Source organism: Natrix helvetica, assembly GCF_964273705.1.
Source record: "Natrix helvetica genome assembly, chromosome: 1".
NCBI lineage: Eukaryota > Metazoa > Chordata > Lepidosauria > Squamata > Natricidae > Natrix > Natrix helvetica.
Window position 1 is genome coordinate 239,647,672 of NC_138548.1, and position 19,854 is coordinate 239,667,525.

Genomic DNA, 19,854 nt, shown 5'->3' on the forward strand with positions numbered 1-19,854 from the left:
AGATAATGTATACATTCCTGGATGATGGTCTATGCCAGGGGTGTCAAACTGAAGGCCCACAGGCTGGATGCGTCATCCCCATGTCATGCACCACGCCAACCCCAGCTCCATGAAGGGGGGGGGGGGAATGTTGTGATAAGTCACGTGACTGCACCATGTTGCTGCGAGTTGGACACCTGTGGTCTATACAAGGGGTCGGCAACCTTAAACACTCGAAGAACCACAAAGGTCCTAACCGGAAGCCCCTCGTTCAATTCTGAAGCCGACCAGAAGTCCAGTTTCCCCACCATAGTGTTTCCTCCTAGCGTGGCATCCTTTTTCCTCTACCTATCCTAACTGAAAGCCCTATCAATTGTGGAGCTGACTAGAAAACCCACCCCTTGCCATAGAGTCTTTTCCTGGAGCTCCCTGTTCCCCCCCCTCACGCCCCCAAACCAGAAGCTCCTCTCCAAATTGTGGTGCCGAATGATGACGGAGCCGCAGCAGAGGGATGAAAGAGTCACATGTGGCTCCAGAGCCACAGGTTGCTGACCTCTGTTATGTACTGTAATTCCTTGGCCAGGACAAGGGATCTCTTTATCCCAGCGGACGTGCATTTCTTTTATCTGTACTTCTAATCCGTCAGGGATAACAAAGATCTTGTGGAATTTGCCCGAATCCACCCATCAAGCAGTTGCCCTGGAGACCTCACCCCTCATCTGATGATTGCAGGCGGCTCCTCATTGCAGTCCAGCCAGCTGGGAGGAGATCCAGCAGCCCATACCCATCCTGCTCATGCCCATTGGTTGCCTCGGACACGCAGCCCTTCGCTTTGGATGGGTGGACACTCCTATGGTCAGTCAAGTAAACAGTCTGTATCTAAAACGGAAATTTTATCTGGATTTCATGGATTTGCTCTTTTTATTTCTAAACCTATCAGGGAAACATGCCTGAGATACCACTTTTAATCCAGCCTCCCACAAAATTCAGTCCCCCCAAAAAAAGAAGTCTTAGTACCTCTTTTTGCTTCAAAAACCCATCTTATTGTATCCCATCCTCTACATTTTCCAACCTCCTTCCATTACTCCTTTCTGCAGAGAGGAACAAATCCTTCAGGTGGCCAGGAAATGACATTTTGTAGTGGGCAGAATGCACAGAGCAAGTGTTACACATGGGGAGGGCTGGAATTTTTTTTGAATATTTTCCCATTTTATGAGGGTAGGAGGTATTTTTTATTGTTATATCTATCTTAGATCTTACGCTAAGTTTCCATGTGTCTTGTGATGAGAATAAATCCATGCCACTGATTTTGACCAATCACACATCCAAAATTTAATGAAGTGTGAAAACTATTTTATTTTTCTTATGTATACTAAGAGCATTTGCACCAAAGACAAATTCCCTGTGTGTCCAATCACACTTGGCCAATAAAGAATTCCATTCTATTCCATTCCATTCTATTCAGAAGAAGCCTTGAGTCTGCCTTTTCCCTATGATCTGCTCAAATAGGTGATGATAAGAAATCTAAACTGACCTTAACTTATAAACATAGGTACTATTGGGGTCAAGGGCTACTGGAGTCAAGGGCAACTTTGCTATTCCAACTGATGAATTGCACTATTCCACATATTACAGGAAGCTTACATGGAAATTAATCTGCAATAATGTTTGGATCATACTATATCCAATCCTGCCAGTCTTCAGCAAGAAACTGAATAGACGTAAATGATTTGTCTGAAATGGTATAGGGTTTCCTGCCTAGGCAGGGGGTTGGACTAGAAGACCTCTAAGGTCCCTTCCAACTCTACTATTGTATTGTATTATTTCCTATATAGACTTGTATAACATACAGAGAAACTCCAGAATGAGCCTCTGGATTCTTGTATTCATTTCTGTCCACTGATTTACTCAGGGTGGCAAAATGTTTGAGGGGTCAAACTAGGAGTGCGGAGACTCTGATTCTAGTTCACTCTCAGCTTTGGAAGCTTACTGGGTGTCTTAATAGCCTTCATTTCTTCACTGCGCAACCTCACAGGGTAGATAATCGTGAAGAAAAATAGGAGAAAAGATTGCTATATATGCCCATCTTGAGGGAAAGGAAGGGAAGGAAGGAAGGAAGAAAAAGAGAAAGAAAGAAAGAAAGAAAGAAAGAAAGAAAGAAAGAAAGAAAGAAAGAAAGAAAGAAAGAAAGAAAGAAAGAAAGAAAGAAAGAAAGAGAAAAACACAATCTCCTGCCACGATCTCCATTAACTGCATCAGAGAGACAGGTGGAAGTAGCAACACTATTCACATTTTTTAACATAGACACTAGCGCCACCATTTATTGCTTGATACTTTTCCCCCTATTTTTTTCCCTATTTCAAAGCAGTTAACATCCTTGTCAAAATGCAAAACAATATAAAAAGTTTAAAATACATATGGAAACTGGTTCTAAAATCTATGAACCCTGTGTTATCTATGTTGTTCCATGGGATGAATCCACACCCAACCTATGACAGATGAAAAGTTAAATTGAGAATTGTGAACGAGCAATTGCTCATGTAAAACTCCTTTCCCTGGAGAAGATGGGGTTGCTGCGCACCTGGGCGAAATACACTGGGCTTTATCTCACATCACGTTTTCTTTCCTCACTTATTCCAGGCATCGGGCACCCTGCTTTGCATCAGAACCTGCCACCCGGTTTCCCCCCTTCTATGCCCAGTGCCATGCAACCCGTCTTCCCTCTATCACAGGAGCCACCTGCTCAGCTAGTTATCCTGCCCTCTGAGCCTCCAGCCCATGGAGCCCCGCACACCCTGGGTAAGTGGAAGCCAGAGAGAATTAGTTGTGGCGTGTTCCCTGGGTTGTAGTAGTTAAAGGTCCTTCTCCTATAAGAAAAGAGGCAATGGGTGTGGTTCCTGGCTTTGTCTCGGATTACCTCTCCTGTTTCTCTGCAGCTGAAGTGATGGATCAGGCATCTATCTGGCCATCCATGTATCCTAGCCGGGGCCCTGGTTCTCACCTGCAGCACACAGGACAACTCCCGGTCTACTCCCGCACTCAGTTCCTGCGTCAGCAAGAACTCTATGCCTTGCAGCAACAACAGCAGCAGCAGCAACAGCGTGCAGCACAGGCATTGGAAGTGCAGCGGCACACGCACAGCCAGGTAGGCATGCGAAAAAGATGGCATTACGGAGGTCACTCTTGGTAACACTCACTGGAAAGTTGGGAAAAAATATCCCCCCCAAAGAATGTTTATGAGCAACTGGATAGCAATAGTACTAGCTCTTAGATTTATGTACCGCTTCACAGTGCTTTAGAGCCCTCTCTAAGCGGTTTACAGAGTCAGCCTATTGCCCCCAATAATCTGGGTCCTCATTTTACGCTCCTCAGAAGGATGGAAAGCCGAGTCAACCTTCAGCCTGATGAGATTCGATCTGCCAAATTGCAGGCAGCTGGCAGTCAGCAGAAGTAGCCTGCAGTACTGCACTTTAACCACTGCGCCACCATGGCACAGGTACATAATCAGGGTGTAGGAATTAAGACTGACAATCCTTCCTTAAAATGTCCAAAACCTGGTTTTTTCCCCAGGACATTGGCAGCTAAGGAGTTGAGAGCCCATTTAAGGACATTGTGGATGTTGATATAGTTGTGCTGCCCCAGCTGTAATGCATTTTGGATTGGATTGATATTCGTATTGCTGATTTTTGTTGTTTTGCTGCCCGGAGCTATTAATAATAAATAGGCAAATTGTGATCAAATCTTATTCTTTGTAAAATAATCCAGATACCATAAAGCTCCTTTAATATAGATCGTTCCAGGCGGTCCTGATCACTGGATGATACAGACAGACATAAATTTATTGCAGGAAGGTGGTTGTTTAAAGTAGTGGTTCTCAGCCTTCCCAATGCCGCGACCCTTTAATACATTTCCTCATGTTGTGGTGACCCCCAATCATAAAATTGGTGTCTCGGTTCCTAACACCATCGAAAATATGTGTTTTCCGATGGTCTTAGACGACCCCTGGGAAAGAGTCATTCGACCCCCAAAGGGGTCCCAACCCACAGGTTGAGAACCACTGGTTTAAAGTAATTGTTGTATGCCGCCCTGAGTCCTTTTGGAGAAGGGCGGCATATAAATCCAAATAAACCAAACCAAACCAAACCAAACTAATTTAGCCACTTACAAAACACCCGTGTGCAAAAGAAGATGAATACAAGGAGAAATTATGTTCTAACCAATTGATGGAAAAACCCATCTAAACTCCAAACAACAGTGTTTGGGCAGATCCCGAATGAGGAAGTAATATCCTGAGTTCATCTCAAGGGAAGTGAAAACCGCTAGAGATCTATACTAATCTTCCTGTTGCTTCTAGTTGTGAGATTGCGATTAATAATGGAATCCAACATCACCCGGGGAAGAACAACTTGCTCCCTGATTCCAAAGTCCCTCTTTCATGGCCTTGTGTGCAAATTATTTTTGCCATGTTGTGTTGACCTTTGGATCCAATTTTATGTTTGGTTCATTCAGTTTCCAAAAAGATATCCTAGAAAAATTACGGGGGTATGTTAATTAGAGAGCTGGTTAATTAAAATTGCCAGGTTCAGAGAACAGGGCTTCTTCTCTCCATGTAGGTTGTTTGAGTAGCAGCAATGTAAACATTTTGGAGGAGGAAGTTCCCCGCTTAATTGAATTTTGCATAATTTTTGGTTGCACAATCCTGGATGCTTTTAAGGCAGGATTCTACTTACTTTCTACATAAGCCCAGTCCCAGTTCCTGCATGCACAGTCCAAGACGGGAGAGTAGAAAACATAAGCCAGCCATCCTCAAGAATGTATCTGATTCCCTATTGAGCTTGTTGAAATTGTTCTTCCTGTTTTTGCTCTGGAGGGATACAATCTCCAAAAGACCACCAAGTCAGCCTAAGCATAAGATTGCACATTGGCTGTGCTACCAGCTGTGGTGTTGTGTAAGGGTACACAGCAACATGCTCCACTAGTCAATCCTTAATTTATATGTTGTTGGAACCACATAGAAGTCTAAGACTAATAGTACCGACTATTGAGCTTATTGCTGCCTGTGTCATTATTTATGTAGAATTGATGTACTTATTGACTATCCATCTCTCTCTTCCCTCACCTACTTAATAGCGGAAGCCCGAAGAGCCCCCACCAGAGCTGGAGTTGCCGGGTCCTGAAAAGCCACTCAAACCATCTCACAAAGCAGTTGCCTTAAACGCTCCCCCGAAGGGCCTGTCCCCGGCAGCTGCCTGCTCAGTCAAGCTCTCGTCATGCTGCCATCCACCCAAATGCCCTGGTCCCTGCACTTTACCTGTCTGCCCTGCTGTGGTGCCACGCTCCCCTGCTGTAAGTCCAGTGCCCTCCCAGAATTCTACGGGTCCTGAAGCTGTGGATAAGCAGCCTGAAGTGCGGCCAGCCCAGGACTATCCTAAATCACTGGAACCAGGTAAAGATTATAAATAATAATAATAATAAATATTTATTTCTTAGCCGCACCCTCTCCCAAAGGACTCGGGGCGGCATACAATAAAACATATAAAATACATATCTAGACAAGACATACATATAACAAAGACGTATACCAAGACGTGTACAAGGAGGAGGTGGGCTGGTGAATAAAAACAATTAAAATCACAATGTTTAAAAACCCCAAAATAAATGAATAAAATTAAATTACCCAAATAAAAAACCCGTCAGGAGCGATATAGTTAGATCATAGTTGAGCCAGGCCAGCTACTTGGAATAGGTGGGTCTTGAGCTTTACACGGAAGGAGATTCTGAGAACTGAAATGAGAAATGGCCTCTCTTTTGTTGGCTTTGCTGTCTGTCGGGCTATTTTAGCCTGGGCTGTTGTCTGCTGAGTGGTTTAGCTCTTTGTATGTTTTTTCCACATTGGTATGTCTCTCAAAGTCCATCGGATTTGGGTGGCCAATAAATTAATAATAATAATGGATGAAGCATGTAACAGTGATACCCATTGTACCATGTCCAAGAATTTTACAAAACAGATAAAGAAATTGCAGCTTCCTGCAATAACACCAGCGGAACTGCAAAAAACTGTGCTACTCGGAACATTGCACATCTTAAGAAGATACTTGGTTGATACCTAGGATGCTGGCAGCAACCCGTATCAAACATTAGCACCAGTCAATGGTATTTGTGATGCATTTTTGAATGTTCAGTTGACTGAGTTTCATGTTTAGTGAATAAAGTAAATAATAATAATAACAACAACAACATTTGAAGCACCACTGGCACACCACTGGCATTGACAAACTCATCAGCAGTCAATTGCAAAAGGCAGCTGTCCTTGGATCAGCTTACATCCAGAGGCAATACCTTGGATATTATTAAATGACAACATCTACCTGTTCTGGGTACAATTGACAGGTGAACACAAATGTTCAATCCAGTCTAAACCTCTGGATGACTGTGCAACCAACAACAAGTACAAAGCCACACTGCTTGGATCTGCACACATACTATGCCAATACATTATGACATCCTAGGTTCTTGGGGAGACGTTGATGCATATAAAGACCAACACCATCTAAAGAACTGGCAGCTGTGTGATTTCATGTTGTTCTGTATACAATGATAATAAAAAGGGTCTAGAAAACATTTGGTATAGTTCTTTTAATCCAACAGTTTAAATTCAGTTAAGAGCACACTGAAGAAAGCACACTTGCTAGGAAGGATTCTGGAAAGTACAAGGGATGGCTCACTGATCAATAATTTTTTATAGCACTGTCTTGTTTCAGGTGGTTAAAATAGGACAAATACAAACACTTGTGGTTATAGAGAGAGATGCTTGACAAACGTAGCAAAAACAGGAAGCTTTTTGGGGTTGGACAACTATGGTAAAAGTCTTCGAACCTGGAGATGGAACCTTTCAAAAGTAGTTGGAACCAAAGTACACTTCACCTACTAACAATTACTAGCAAAGGAACAAGAATTTTTATACATGGAAGATTGCTCTTCCATGTAGCTTTCCTGCTACTGTGGGGTATAAGGAAGCAGCAGTGTGTTTAAATCCCCCCTTAGCTGATCGTGATCAGCAGCAAGTGGGAATGACTGAGATGGAGTATGGATACACCGGCTGCCTATGTTGTATGTACTGTAGGCTCAGAAATCAGAGGGACTTGTGCAGCATTTCCATTGTCCACAATCAGTATCTCAGCATCTTTTTGTTCCTGATGTTGGATTTTCCTTCCTCAAATGGAGTCTCCCTCAATCTCAGCATTTCATTTCACTTTTTTTAAAAAAACAATTCTGCAGAATATATCACGTGAATTTGAGTGCTTTAGCACAAATAGAATGTTTTCATACAGTCCGTAGAGAAAAAAATGAATATTGTCAATGGTATTGCTCATTGTGGCCCCTGTATTTGAGACTATTCATATTTGCTATGGATTTGGAGAGGTAGTACTTTTATTCTCTTCTTCTCTTTGTAGATCTCCCTCCTGGTTATACCTACCCTGTGGCTGGTCTGGGCTATGCATCACCATTTCCCCGGGACCCAGCTGATCCTGACACTATGCAAACTGTTTCTACAGCAGCTGAGCCTGAACAGTCACGCACCTTTCCACCAGAGCAGGAGCCACGCTGCAAGGCAGAAGCTAGCCCACCCAGTGGGACTGGGGACTCTGAAGTGGAACCCACCCATGTTCACCCTCCACATCTCCTTGTCCATCCCCAGAGACCAAGCTCCACTGAAACGATTAAGGATACCCCAGGTTGCTCCCTGCTGGTCAGGGATAGCTCAGATGACTTGGATTCTACCCAAAAAGAACATCAGGAGGAGCCTAGCTCAGATGCTGCCATGCCAGGACCTTCCCCTGAAGTGATGACTACGGAAGAGAGTCCTGTTGCAGCATTGGAAGTTGACTGTCAGGAAGCCGAGAGTAATGCTGTCTTACCTGATGATCCATCAACACAGACTGATGTACAGGTAGCACCATATGGCCTGGATGCCCTTATTGCTGCCAGCATCAACTTGGGTGAACTCCCAGACCTGGAATCCACATCTTCTGCGGCTTCCCTTCCTTTGCCCTCTCCGTCCAGCTCAGGGATTCCTGGCATTGCCCTGCTCAGTGAGCTGGCTGAACTGGAACTCTGTCAGCGGCACTGTGATTCAGGTAAGGAAACAACAGATCATCCTGTCCCGATTCCTTCCCTCCACCTCAGAGCATGGAGATGGGGGGAAAAAATCAGCATTCGCTTCTTTCTTGGCACCTATTTTTATTGGTATCTGAAAATTGCTGGCTTCTTCAGCTCATGAGGGCAATAGGCAAAGGCAGAGCCAAATATCAAATGTCAGCAACAGAGTGAGAAGCTCCCTTTCCCCATACCCTAATCCTGCCTCCTGACTAGCCAGCAGGGAATTGATGAAAGAATACTATATGAAGGCATGACAATGAACTGGAAGCTGAACATTTGCTCATGGTGTGAGGATTGCCTGGGGACCAGGACTAGAAGTTCTGGAATCTTTTCCCAGACCTTGGGAAAAAAGATGTCCATGCTTGTCCTCTTGGGATGTATAATAGATGTTTTTGCACACATTCTAGGGCCTATTCCCCAATTTCCTCCCATTAGCTTTTCAGTGTTTCATGGAACAGCTGCTAATCAAATGCCAGATTCTCAAGCCTGATGTCAGTTCTCCCTTCCCATCAGGTGTCATTCAAATAGTCCCATCCAGAGTTGTGCAGTAGGAGGGGGGATCCCAAAGGACACATAGACCTTTTTGAAAAATAATAATTTGATTAAATATTACAATTGAAAAAGCAAACCAATACAAACAAAAAATTAAAAGTAAAAAAGAATTAAAAAAATAGAAAAGAAAGAAAAATATTAGAAAAATAAAAATATAGTAAAAAAAATAAATAGATAAAGTGATTTTCCTCTTCATCACAAATATAAATAATTTTAGTGATTTATTACCTCTTAAAATACAGCAATCAATCTCTTCTTCCCATATCTCATCTCTTTTCTACAAATAAATAATTTAAGGCCTTGTTCAATCCTGGTCATATATATGATATCTATTTTACCTTTGATCAGGCGAACCAACTTTATATTCCTCCCTTTTACTTTTATCAATCCCTTCAAATAATGTCTTATGATTTAATTTATTTTCATTTTTTTTAATCCATTCTCATAAAATCTTTCAAAACTTTAACAGGTCTCTTTCATAAATGCAATATAGTAAAGTGTCCAGGTTACTCTTCTGGTTTATTATTTGTATATCCCTTTTAATTATTAAGACACTAGCCAATTCTATCTGTATATCTAGTGTAGCATCTTTTTCCATATCCTTTCTGCAGCATGGCATTTCAAAATCCATTTTCAAATCAGTCCCAGTCTTGCCAGTTCAATATGTTCTCATGGATCTATAATAGCAGACATTCTAAGGAATAATTTCTGAGTCCATTGTTCAAAAATATCCTTAAATGTGTCCAATATTAAATATTTTGCTGCATTCTCTATTAGTAAGTCAAATTTGCTATTCTCCTTTAATTGCAATAAAGTAGTAGTAAATTATTATAGTAAATAATAATATATATAGCCCAAAACCCAGCCTGGAGATGGCAAGTGAGACCTCGCCGAAATGTTGCCAAGTCAAACTTACATGGGAAAAGACCTGAATACAACAAGACCAGCATACCTACACCCGTAAAAATCTACGAATATATATGAATTCTTCCTTAGAACCGTGCATGCTGATACACTATTATCCCACTCTGACTTTTGAGCACAGCTGGGTTTACTAGAGCCGAGGTGGTGCAGTGGTTAGAGTGCAGTACTGCAGGCTACTTCTGTTGCCTGCCGGCTGCCTGCAATTTGACAGTTCAAATCTTACCAGGCTCAAGGTTGACTCAGCCTTCCATCCTTCCGAGGTGGGCAAAATGAGGAACCAAATTGTTGGGGGCAATAGGCTGACTTTGTAAACCACTTAGAGAGGGCTGTAAAAGCACTGTGAAGCGGTATATAAGTCTGATTGCTATTGCTACAAGCGACCCAGGCCTGTCACACCCCACGCCACAGGCACCACTATCTTGTTTTTGGCTTCTGCGCATATGCAGAAGCATTTTTTTTAGTACTGCGCATGTGCGCATAGTGTGCATCAAGTGCGCAGGCAGGGCATCCCTGAGCAAACTGGCAGTAGCAGCAGCTGGACCCCATCTCTGAGACATACCATGTTACAGCAGTACAGACTCTTTGAAATGCGTACAACTTTGAAAGTCTCACAAATCAATAGAGGGAGTGCGCACCTTTCAAAATGTTCACCAGCCAGAACAGAAGTGTCCATCAGGCTACTTAAGCCTAGCACTAGGGAATATAGTAAATTCCCACTCAGAGGCCGAATTTGGAGGATTGCCCAAGAACCAGAATGAAATCAGAGCAGGTATTAGAATTGTTGCACTTGCTTGGGCCCTGCTGATGATCAATATGCCTCTTAATTTTGTAAGCTTAGAAAGCAAGAGCCTTGGACTTCATTGCCGCATACTGTATGTAGAAAGCAACAGGGTCGGGGTGAGGGACGGGGGACTTTCCCTGTTGGATTGTGAATTGCGAATTAGTTTGGTATTGGGGCTTGCTTATTGTAAGCATCGTAGACCCGCCTATTATTACTATGAGGCCTTGCATGCTTGGAAAGCTGGGGAACAGCGTATTTGACTGGTCTGTTACCAGATTTATTTTGATGTCTCCTGTTTTCAGAACGTCTTGGTTCTCGAGAAGTATCTCACATTCCCTCCTTATGAATAATAATGGCCTTTGCTAAAGCTAATAATAAACACAACCATCCAATATCATTTGAGTAGTGAAAGTCCTTCTTTTTTGTCCCTACACCTCTCTGCTGCTGTTTCAAGCCTCCCACTTCCTGCCTCCCCAGTGGCGAGGTTTACACCAACCCACATATGCAGATGGTTATCGTCCCCTGTGGCTAAGCGACGTCTGTGCTTTTTCATCTGCACACCAACGGTTATTGCTCACACACCAAAACCGTTCTTGCCCACAGTGGAACGGAAACCGCATACAAGGGCTCCCCTATGTGCCTTCTCATACGTGTGCGCAGGCACTTTCACAAGCAGATGCACTTGTATACAAAGAGCAACACCCCATGAGCAAGAGAGAGAGAGAGGTGTATGAATGCATGAGTCTTTAAAGAGGTACACCCACACATGCATACTGCAGGTTTCTTTTTTAAAAATATGTCCATGGTTACCCTTTTTCCACTTGTGTGTGTGTGTGTGGGTATACATACATACATACATACATACATACATACATACATACATACATACATACATACATACATATTTGTGTTGTATTTGTGCTGATAAATAAATAAAGGGAGACTAGTATGGATCCATTTCAAGCTATTTAGCTCTCATCAGCTAGCCATACCAGGGGTTGTAACACAAATGCATACATACATACATACATACATACATACATACATACATACATACACACGTACACACACACACACACACACACACACACACAGACAGACAGACAGACAGATGGCCATTGCAGTTCTCCCTATTTGAGCAACTGTTTCCCTTCTTCCCGAATTTCTGAGGCTATTTCCAATAGGTCTCTTTTCCCTTAAATTCTGGCAATGATAGCTTCTGTTTGCTGCCCCAGATGGGCTTCTCAGACCTCTTGCTTGGCAGGTAGCAACTTTTCCTCTGTGTGAAAGGACTTTGGATGTCCTCTGCAAAGAAATACACACAGGGACTTGGTGGTTTTAAGCTATGGTCTGGGAAGAGCTTTCTGCTTTTCTAAATGACCGTAAGCTTGCAAGCCAACTTTTTCTACCTCGTGGCTTTCTTTCAGCCCTTCGTAACAGAGGGGGAGGGGAAGCAGCGTGGTGTGTCAGGGAAGAGGAAAGACAGGGTCTTTTCAAGACATGGGCTACATTGTGAGATAGTACCAAATGTGCATAGAAGCAGGGGTGGGCTGCTACAGGTTCGCTCAGGTTCAGGAGAACCTGTAGCTAACATTATGGCCAGTTCAGAGAACCTCCAAATCCCACCTCTGGCTGGCCGTGCCCACCCCTCCCCTCCCCGGAGTTTTCACACAGCTCATTTTGAATGCAAAGTAAGTGCAGGGCCCGTGCGGAGGCTCAGGGAGGGGGAAAACAGGCCTCCCGGAAGGGCCTCCGGAGGGCTTACGGAGTCTCGAGGGAGGCAGTTTTTGCCCTCCCAGAGACTTGAGGAAAGCCTTTGGAGCCTGGGGAGGACAAGCACACACACACCCGCCATGGTGCAGGAGGCCGACTAGGCCACACCCACCATGGCCACGCCCATCCAGCAACTGGGCAGAGAATCCATTGCTGAAATTTTTGAAGCCCACCCTTGCATAGAAGCCCAAGACACTTCATCCAGTCACTAGGGGTGGAATATGTATTCAGAGGCATGTTACAAGATGAAGTATTTATCATGCAGTTGAAATATTTGCAGTGCCCTCTTTACTAAGGAGGCCTTTCTGTTTACAATCCTCCTCCGTTTCCCCTCTGCTATTTCTGCCTTTTTCCTTCCTACAAATGAGGTCGAATATACGTGTCCCCAGGATAATGTTGCGGCATCCGATCGGGCTCGGTCACCGGAACCAGAGGTTTTGTATTCTGAGCTTTCGGACTTGTGCTGGAGCCCATCTTTGGGCTCTGGTAAGAACTGCTAAGTGGCAAAAGGCAGCCATAACTAACTAACTAACCGTGTGACAGATAGAGGAGGCAGGCAGGAGCACGCCAAGAAGGCAAATTTAGTCTGGAAGCTCTGAATAGCTCCTTTGATGTGACAAGATTGAGAACCCTAGGTGGGAAATGTAAGCTCATAACTTATTAATTACCTATTCTGTGAATGAGAATTGATCATCTCCGATTGTATCTTTTTGCTTTTCACAGTGCTGGATGAAGACTTGGCAGCCTTCAATTTGCAAAGTCTAGCCACCCTTGCTGCTGCCTGGGCTCTTGTGGAAGCCACTGGCTTCGAGAGCAGCCCACCTGACCTCCTCAGCCTGGCAGACGCCGCACCGTGTGTGAATCTGCGCCCTCGCATGCGGGTCTCGCGGCGGAAATACATCTGGACCCCTAAAACCAAGCCTGTAAGTTTCTTGCGTTCAAAATGAATGACAGAGCTGAGGGACTGAAAGATTACCCGCTAGCATTCCATTTTTGTAGCCTGACATAGTTTTGTGGTGTGTTTCTGGGCCATGTGGTCTGTGCTGCCACAGACGACGAAACGATCCACCTATCTCATTTGAAGAAGGATCTCAACTTTCCCAGGTAATAATGGAGAATTCTGTGATAAATTGTTTGTGCTTGAGGGCTAATCTTTTGTCCCCTAAGACTCATTTTTGGAGGGGTAGCATGAGTGAAACTTTTATTATGATGTCACAGTGCAGATCCCTCCCCTTTTATGCATGCATTATAGCAGGGGTGTCCAAACTTGGGAACTTTAAGACTTGTGGACTTCAACTCCCAGAATTCCCCAGCCAGCTATGCTGGCTGGGGAATTCTGGGAGTTGAAGTCCACAAGTCTTAAAGTTCCCAAGTTTGGACACCCCTGCATTATAGTCACCTGCGAGAGGTGGAGCTTGTGTGACACTGCAATCATTCTAACAAAAACGTGGCTTGCTCTGTATACCTCTGCATCAGAGAGCAGAATCGGGCCAGACTGCTGTACAGGTAGTCTTCAACTTACAACAGTTTGTTTACTGACTGTTCAAAGGTTACAAGGGCACTGAATGAACTGACTTATGCCGTTTTTCAAACTTACGGCCATTGCAGCATCCCCGTGGTCACCTGATCAAAATTCAGATGCTTGGCAACTGACTCATATTAAAGATCGTTGATTCATGTGATCCCCTTTTGTGACTTTCTGACAAGCAAAGTTAATGGGGAAGCCAGATTCACTTAACAACCATGTTACTAATTTAACAACTGCAGTGATTCACTTAACAACCGTGGCAAGCAAGGTTAAAAAAAAAAGGGAGGCAAAACTCACTTAACAAATGTCTCAGTTAACAATAGAAATTTTGGGCTCAACTGTGGTCGTAAGTCAAGGACTACATGTGTTCCACAAGCAAAACTCTGTCGACGATTTTGAAACATTGGAGTGCATTTTTTATTCCCGCTTTTGTTTATTTGTTTGTTTGATTAGGGGACAATTATTAAGGCTTGCCTTAATCAACTTTCGCAGGATAGCTTTTGCTGTATCAGCCTCTCCAATCTTAATAATCATATTTAGAGGGAAGGTTGGCTGGGTAGAGTGTACGGAGGCTAAAATGTTCGGCTTCTGATTCGATACAGAATCATATAGTCCTTGAGTTACGATAATAATTGAGCTCTGAATTATGGTCATAAATTGTTGCCGTTGTAACTTGAGGCATCATGTGAGTGGACCTGACTTTTTTGGTATTTTTTGCAGTGGTCGTTATGCAAACACTGCAATTGTTAAGTAAATGTTGCAGTTATTAACCAAATCAGTTTCCCCTGATGGGAGGGTTTCCCCCCCCCCCCCCCAGAAACCAGAAGCATACACTAGAAACTAGTTTAAAAATGTTGCAAAAAGATGGTTCAGACCAGTTTTGGGTTCCGGGCAGTATAGCCTGATACGGGCGTACCGGTGGCAGCTGGGAGCAGCGGCTACCGTACCGGAATGGTGTTTCGGTGGGGCCCGCCCACCCACGTTCCTTACCTCTTTTTGAGGGAAATGGGCCAATTGCACGCACATGCATAGCGTACTATGCCTGCACAACCTCTCTGAGCAGCTGGGGCGTCTTAGGGGGTCGCGTGGACATCCAGCCCCATCGCAGCTTACCAGTTGTGACGGGATCTGGAACCCACCATTGGTGCAGACTGTCGTAAAACTAAGTCAATTGCCAAATGTGTCGTAAAACTAAGTCAATTGCCAAAACGTGATTGTGTGATTGTGGGTGGTGGAGTGATTGTCTCATCCTAACTTTGAAAACAGGTCATAAGTAGCTTTTGATGGCCCATCATAAAGCGACCAGGTTATAAATCGAGGACCCCTTGCAGTCTGAGAATTGAATACAGTTCAGCAGTATTGTATGGACTTAAGGTGCTTCATCCGTTTGAGTTCCTAAATGGCAAGAATGTCCATTAAGAGAATGGGAAATCTCTAAAACAGTGGGTCTCAAATGCCGCGACCCTTTAATACAGTTCCTCATATTGTGGTGACCACCAACCATAAAATTATTTTATGTTTTCCGTATTTTTTCAAAAATATGTGTTTTCCTAAAGGGGTCCCGACCCACAGGTTGAGAAGATCTCAAAAGATCTAAAAGATCTCTATATGTTCAGTGTGTGCAGCAAGAAGATAAATCTTTATCAAAGTTAATCACCTATAGGAAGAAAAAGAGGAAGAAGACATTTCAACTGGAAGCATTCTTCTTGCTATAATTTTGGCTTGAATTCCAAAAATCCCCTCAAATTAGTTTGTCTTAATGACATTTCTTAGCAGTTGAAGACGTTGGGTGGCCAAAATGGCTCCCACTTGAACATGAGTGTAAGATCCCAAGAGCAGTCCCTTAAAGGTCATCCTGCAAGTACATAAGTAGAACCAAATGGCCTTCTAAATCTGTTCAGTTCAAGAGTGCAAATAAGTCTCAGGGCATATAAACTACCAGGAGTAAAAGCATGAATCAAACGTATTATGCCCCTGTCATCTCTTGTTTTCCTCTGTGGATAAGATGGCCTTTTCTCTCTTCCCAAAGGTTTGCCCTCTGAAAGCAGCTATTGAGAATTTGGACACACAGGAAGTGGACATGCGCATGCGCCTAGCAGAACTGCAGCGACGCTACAAGGAGAAACAGCGGGAATTGGCCAAACTGCAGAGGCGGCATGACCATGAGTGAGTGTCTTGGTTTCTTCAGTTTTCACTACAGGTTTCTAGGGATAAGCACCTGACCCACTCGCCTGGTGGGTAAAGCAAAACAGCACCAGGAATAACGCCAGTGGTAAGGGGGGGAAATAGCTTTGAATCTACAGGTTGATCTGTTTACCGTAACATCTGAAGGCCAAATGATCCCCTTAGTCAAAGGCCTTCCCTGTCCTACCATGTTTCCCCGAAAATAAGACAGGGTCTTATTTTCTTTTGACCCCCTGAAATAAGCTCTTGGCCTTATTTTGGGGGGCGGTCTTATTATTTTTGAGGTGCAGGAGGCAGTGAGCAGGGTCACCTCATGGCTGCTGCTGGGCTGCAATATTTTCAGGGAGGACTTATTTTCCGGGGAGGGCTTAGTTTAGCGCTTGCGCTCAAAAGCCTGATTGGGCTTATTGTCCAGGGAGGTCTTATTTTCGGGGAAACAGGGTAGACTGGTGCCCACATCCAAAGAGACCCTCAGTATGTGGGAGCAGGGTCATTCCTGCCCTTTTGTTCTGCCTTTAATATGGTTATTACCTGTATAGGCGAGAAGAGAGTTCCCGGAGTCCAGCTCGAAGGGGACCAGGGCGACCTAGGAAACGCAAGCACTCCAGCGCACTCAGTTCATTGCGACAGGGTTCGATGGGCAAGAGTGACAGCAGGAAGGTCAAGTGAGTGATCTAGCATGACTTATGGCGCTTGGGGTTGGGGAAAGCACTCTAAATGTGTACAGCATTGCCTGTCTGTTTGAAAGCTTGAGGGACCCAGTGGAGGCTCTTAAGAAGGGTCTGTCCGTGTGGCTGTTCTAATGAATGGAAGTGCTGCTGTGTGCGTTTCTGCAAGGATAGATCTACAAATGGGACTATCAGGCCATTAGCAGGATGGGAGGAAGGTGGAACTTTTCTCATCATTGCCTCCCCCTCTTCATTCTAATACCATGGGATTCCTCCCCCCCACCCCACCCCCCAAAATCTGGAATTATTAACTGGAAAGAGGTGCATCAATGATAAGGGGCCATGATAGGAAAGGTTTTAGCTACCTGTCTCTCTTCTTCATTTTCCTTTTAGAAATTTCCCCTCCATCCACTTTACAGGTATTGTGCTCTCTCTATATAGGCTAGATGGTATGAATGAGACAAAGTGTTAAGTCTGTTTGCATTTGTGTACATCTGTCACTGGGGATCCGTAATTAGATTTTGTGCAAAGGGAAATTTCACATAATGAAGCCCTTCTCTCCTTTTTTCTTTCTTTCTTTCCCTCTCTCTCTCTCCCTCCCTCCCTCCCTTTCCTTCCTTCCTTCCTTCCTTCCTTCTCTCTTTCTTTCTTTCTCAGCCTTTTTTTTAACATCAAACAGCTGTGTAGTGTCAGTGTTCCTTTATACTGCTTTCTTGTATTTGTACACTATAAAAAGCGGACTCTTCCTCCCAGATCTCTCTGTTTGTCGCGTAATAATTACAGACCACACTGGGAAGAAGCATGAGAAAAAGCGGTGGTGATGTTCAGTGAATATGTTGTGATCAAAGCGTTCGTTGTTTTTTGGCTATTCCTGTTGCCTTCACCCTAGAGGCAACCGCACTTTAGCACTCAGCGCAGCCGAGGCCTTGCCCATCCTAGTGGTCATCGAGATCTGAAAGAATCAGGGGGCTAAAAAGATGCCTGTTCCTCTCTGCTCCCCTGCCTCCTGTCTATCTTGCCTCCTGCACTGCTCTGGGGGAAGAATTGCCCCTCTTTGAAAAGGAAGGCAGTGTTGCATAAAAGCCTCTTTATCTGTGCTGTATAAAGTCATTGGTCACGCTGCAGTGGTGTTCATTGCTGCTGGCGCTTTATGATTATCCATTAGCCGCCCGGCACAGTCATTCCCGCACTCACGGGCCCTGTATAATTGTCCTTCTCTGCTACAAATTGCCTCTCCCGGCAGGCCCATTTGCATAAATCCTCCAAGCTAGTCCAAACATGATTGGAGCACGCGTGTGTGCGCTGCATCAATCCTGATGATTTGGTAATAATAGTTAAATCTGTACTAAATGGTTCCTTCAATTAAGACAGAAGAAAAAAATTAATCTCTAGGTTTTATGTCACAAAACATTAGCAAATGTAGTGAAGGTTACAGGGGGAAAAAAAGCAGTTAGTGTTGGCTTTGGGTTGCAACATGGCTCCACCATATGGCTCATGGAAACCTTCCAGGACTCACTAGAAAACTTGCTTGCCTTCTCCCATTCCTCTCCACCCCGGTCCTTTATGTGGATTTATCCTGAGGGGGAAATCAGGAGAATCCCCATTCTCGCTCCAAACCTTGAAAAGCTATGTGGATTCATGCAAAATTAAATACAAAGGGAAAGCCATTCTTAGCTTATTGGGAAGACGATTCCAGCTTTGGTTCCCCCCCAAGCTCCACTTCCTTTACATTTTTAACCCCACTTTCGTACGAGTCCAAAAAATCATCCCACCCGGATGGATTTGCCAGCAAATCTTTAAAAGCTGAAAGAGGAGATTCTGCGATTCCAGAACAGCATTCCAAGCGCTGTTTAGCATAGCGGCACTAAAGTGCCGTTATCTAGGATGGGAGCCAACACAAAAATATGCTGGTTATAAGAAGTGCTGACCACATTTGGACCCAATTCTGCCTCAGCAATGAAGGGGAAATAAAGGGTTATGTCCACATGAGAGATACGAGGTGTGAGATGTGGAAGGTAGCTCGTACCCGTTTAACAGCTGCCTTGCTTAGTGACCATTTGCAGTTACACTGGTGATGGAGAAGTAACTTTACAACCTTCCTCACACTTAGGCCCTTCATAGGTCTTAAAACAAAAGAAAGCTGAGGTAAAATGGTGATGTGATGCACTTGACCACTGTGATGTATTGCTTGACGACCGAGTTGCCGGCCCCCATTGCAGTTGCTAAATGAGGATTACCTCAATGTCCATTAATGCCAGTTAGTGGTTGTAGAAGACCTGTGGTGTCTCCTGACATCTGTTCTCTGATCCCAGGGGTGGGATTGACACCAAATAACCTATTATTTCCCCCACTTCTCCTTTCACTCATGGTGAGAAAAGCCATGTTGGAGAAGAGAGGCCCATCCCTGTTTCTGACTTCCATAAAATGTCACAGGTGGGAGTTCTAGTGGGGGTAAGAAGGGCAAGAAGTGGAACTATTATCCCTATCTTGGCAGGGGACAAAGCAGCTATTCCCAGTGCTTGGGATAACAGCTCTGCTTTCCCTTTTGCCTTTGCAGGTATCGCTGCATACATGTTTTAAATGTGCCCCTCCCCTCCCACTCACCACTATTGTAGCAAAATAGCAGAGAGGAGCTGCTGGATCGTAGAACAGAACATCCATGGGCTACAGCCAGGAACCCCTCTGGAGAGCTTGGCCCTGCAGTGTTGAAGCTACAAAAGAATCATTTTAACCAGTGTCATGGTAGAGCACTGGGACATCGAAGCAATGTCTGTCTAACAAACTTCCAAAAGGCCATTGGACATTTGGTTAAAACACGACTCCCCGCACTTTTTGAGACTATGGCATCTAAGCTATGCAGCAGGGCAGACATAAGAGGAAGTGATTCTGCGGGGGATATCTCTGTGGTAAAGCAGACTATCCGTGGTGGGAGCATGTCTTTGGCACCAGCAGGCAGGGCAACGGGATTAAGTGGAACGTTGTGAGGGAGAACAGTTTCTTTGCTGTGATTTCGTGATCCCACAAAGTTTGGAGAACTGAATACAGAATAACAGAGTTGGAGGGGACCTTGGAGGCCTTCTAGTCCAACCCCCCTGCCCAAGGAGGAGACCATACCCTATACTATTCCGGACAAATGGCTGTCCTATCTCTTCTTACACTAACTGATAGTAACAACTCACTTCCTCCTCTCTTGTGAGGATAAGTGAATCTTGCTCATGCCAAGAGAATTGGCACCCCAGAAACACCTGCGTCCCCTCCTTCACTTCCTGCTTTGCCTGCCTGCCATCTGTGAGCTGGCAAGGGAA

The 19,854-nt window shown here is 44.4% G+C and overlaps 1 protein-coding gene across 7 annotated transcripts in view; it reads left to right on the top strand.

The window, feature by feature from the left end:
- Positions 1 to 19,854, top strand: part of BAHCC1 (BAH domain and coiled-coil containing 1) — a 133,552-nt gene that overhangs the window by 90,787 nt on the left and 22,911 nt on the right. For all 7 annotated transcript variants that reach the window (XM_081934630.1, XM_081934629.1, XM_081934628.1 and 4 more), the window contains 8 exons: positions 626 to 834; positions 2,620 to 2,778; positions 2,916 to 3,124; positions 5,110 to 5,425; positions 7,434 to 8,117; positions 12,893 to 13,092; positions 15,727 to 15,863; positions 16,421 to 16,546. In XM_081934630.1, coding sequence (XP_081790756.1) covers positions 626 to 834; positions 2,620 to 2,778; positions 2,916 to 3,124; positions 5,110 to 5,425; positions 7,434 to 8,117; positions 12,893 to 13,092; positions 15,727 to 15,863; positions 16,421 to 16,546 — 2,040 coding nt within the window. The remainder of the gene's footprint in view (positions 1 to 625; positions 835 to 2,619; positions 2,779 to 2,915; positions 3,125 to 5,109; positions 5,426 to 7,433; positions 8,118 to 12,892; positions 13,093 to 15,726; positions 15,864 to 16,420; positions 16,547 to 19,854) is intronic.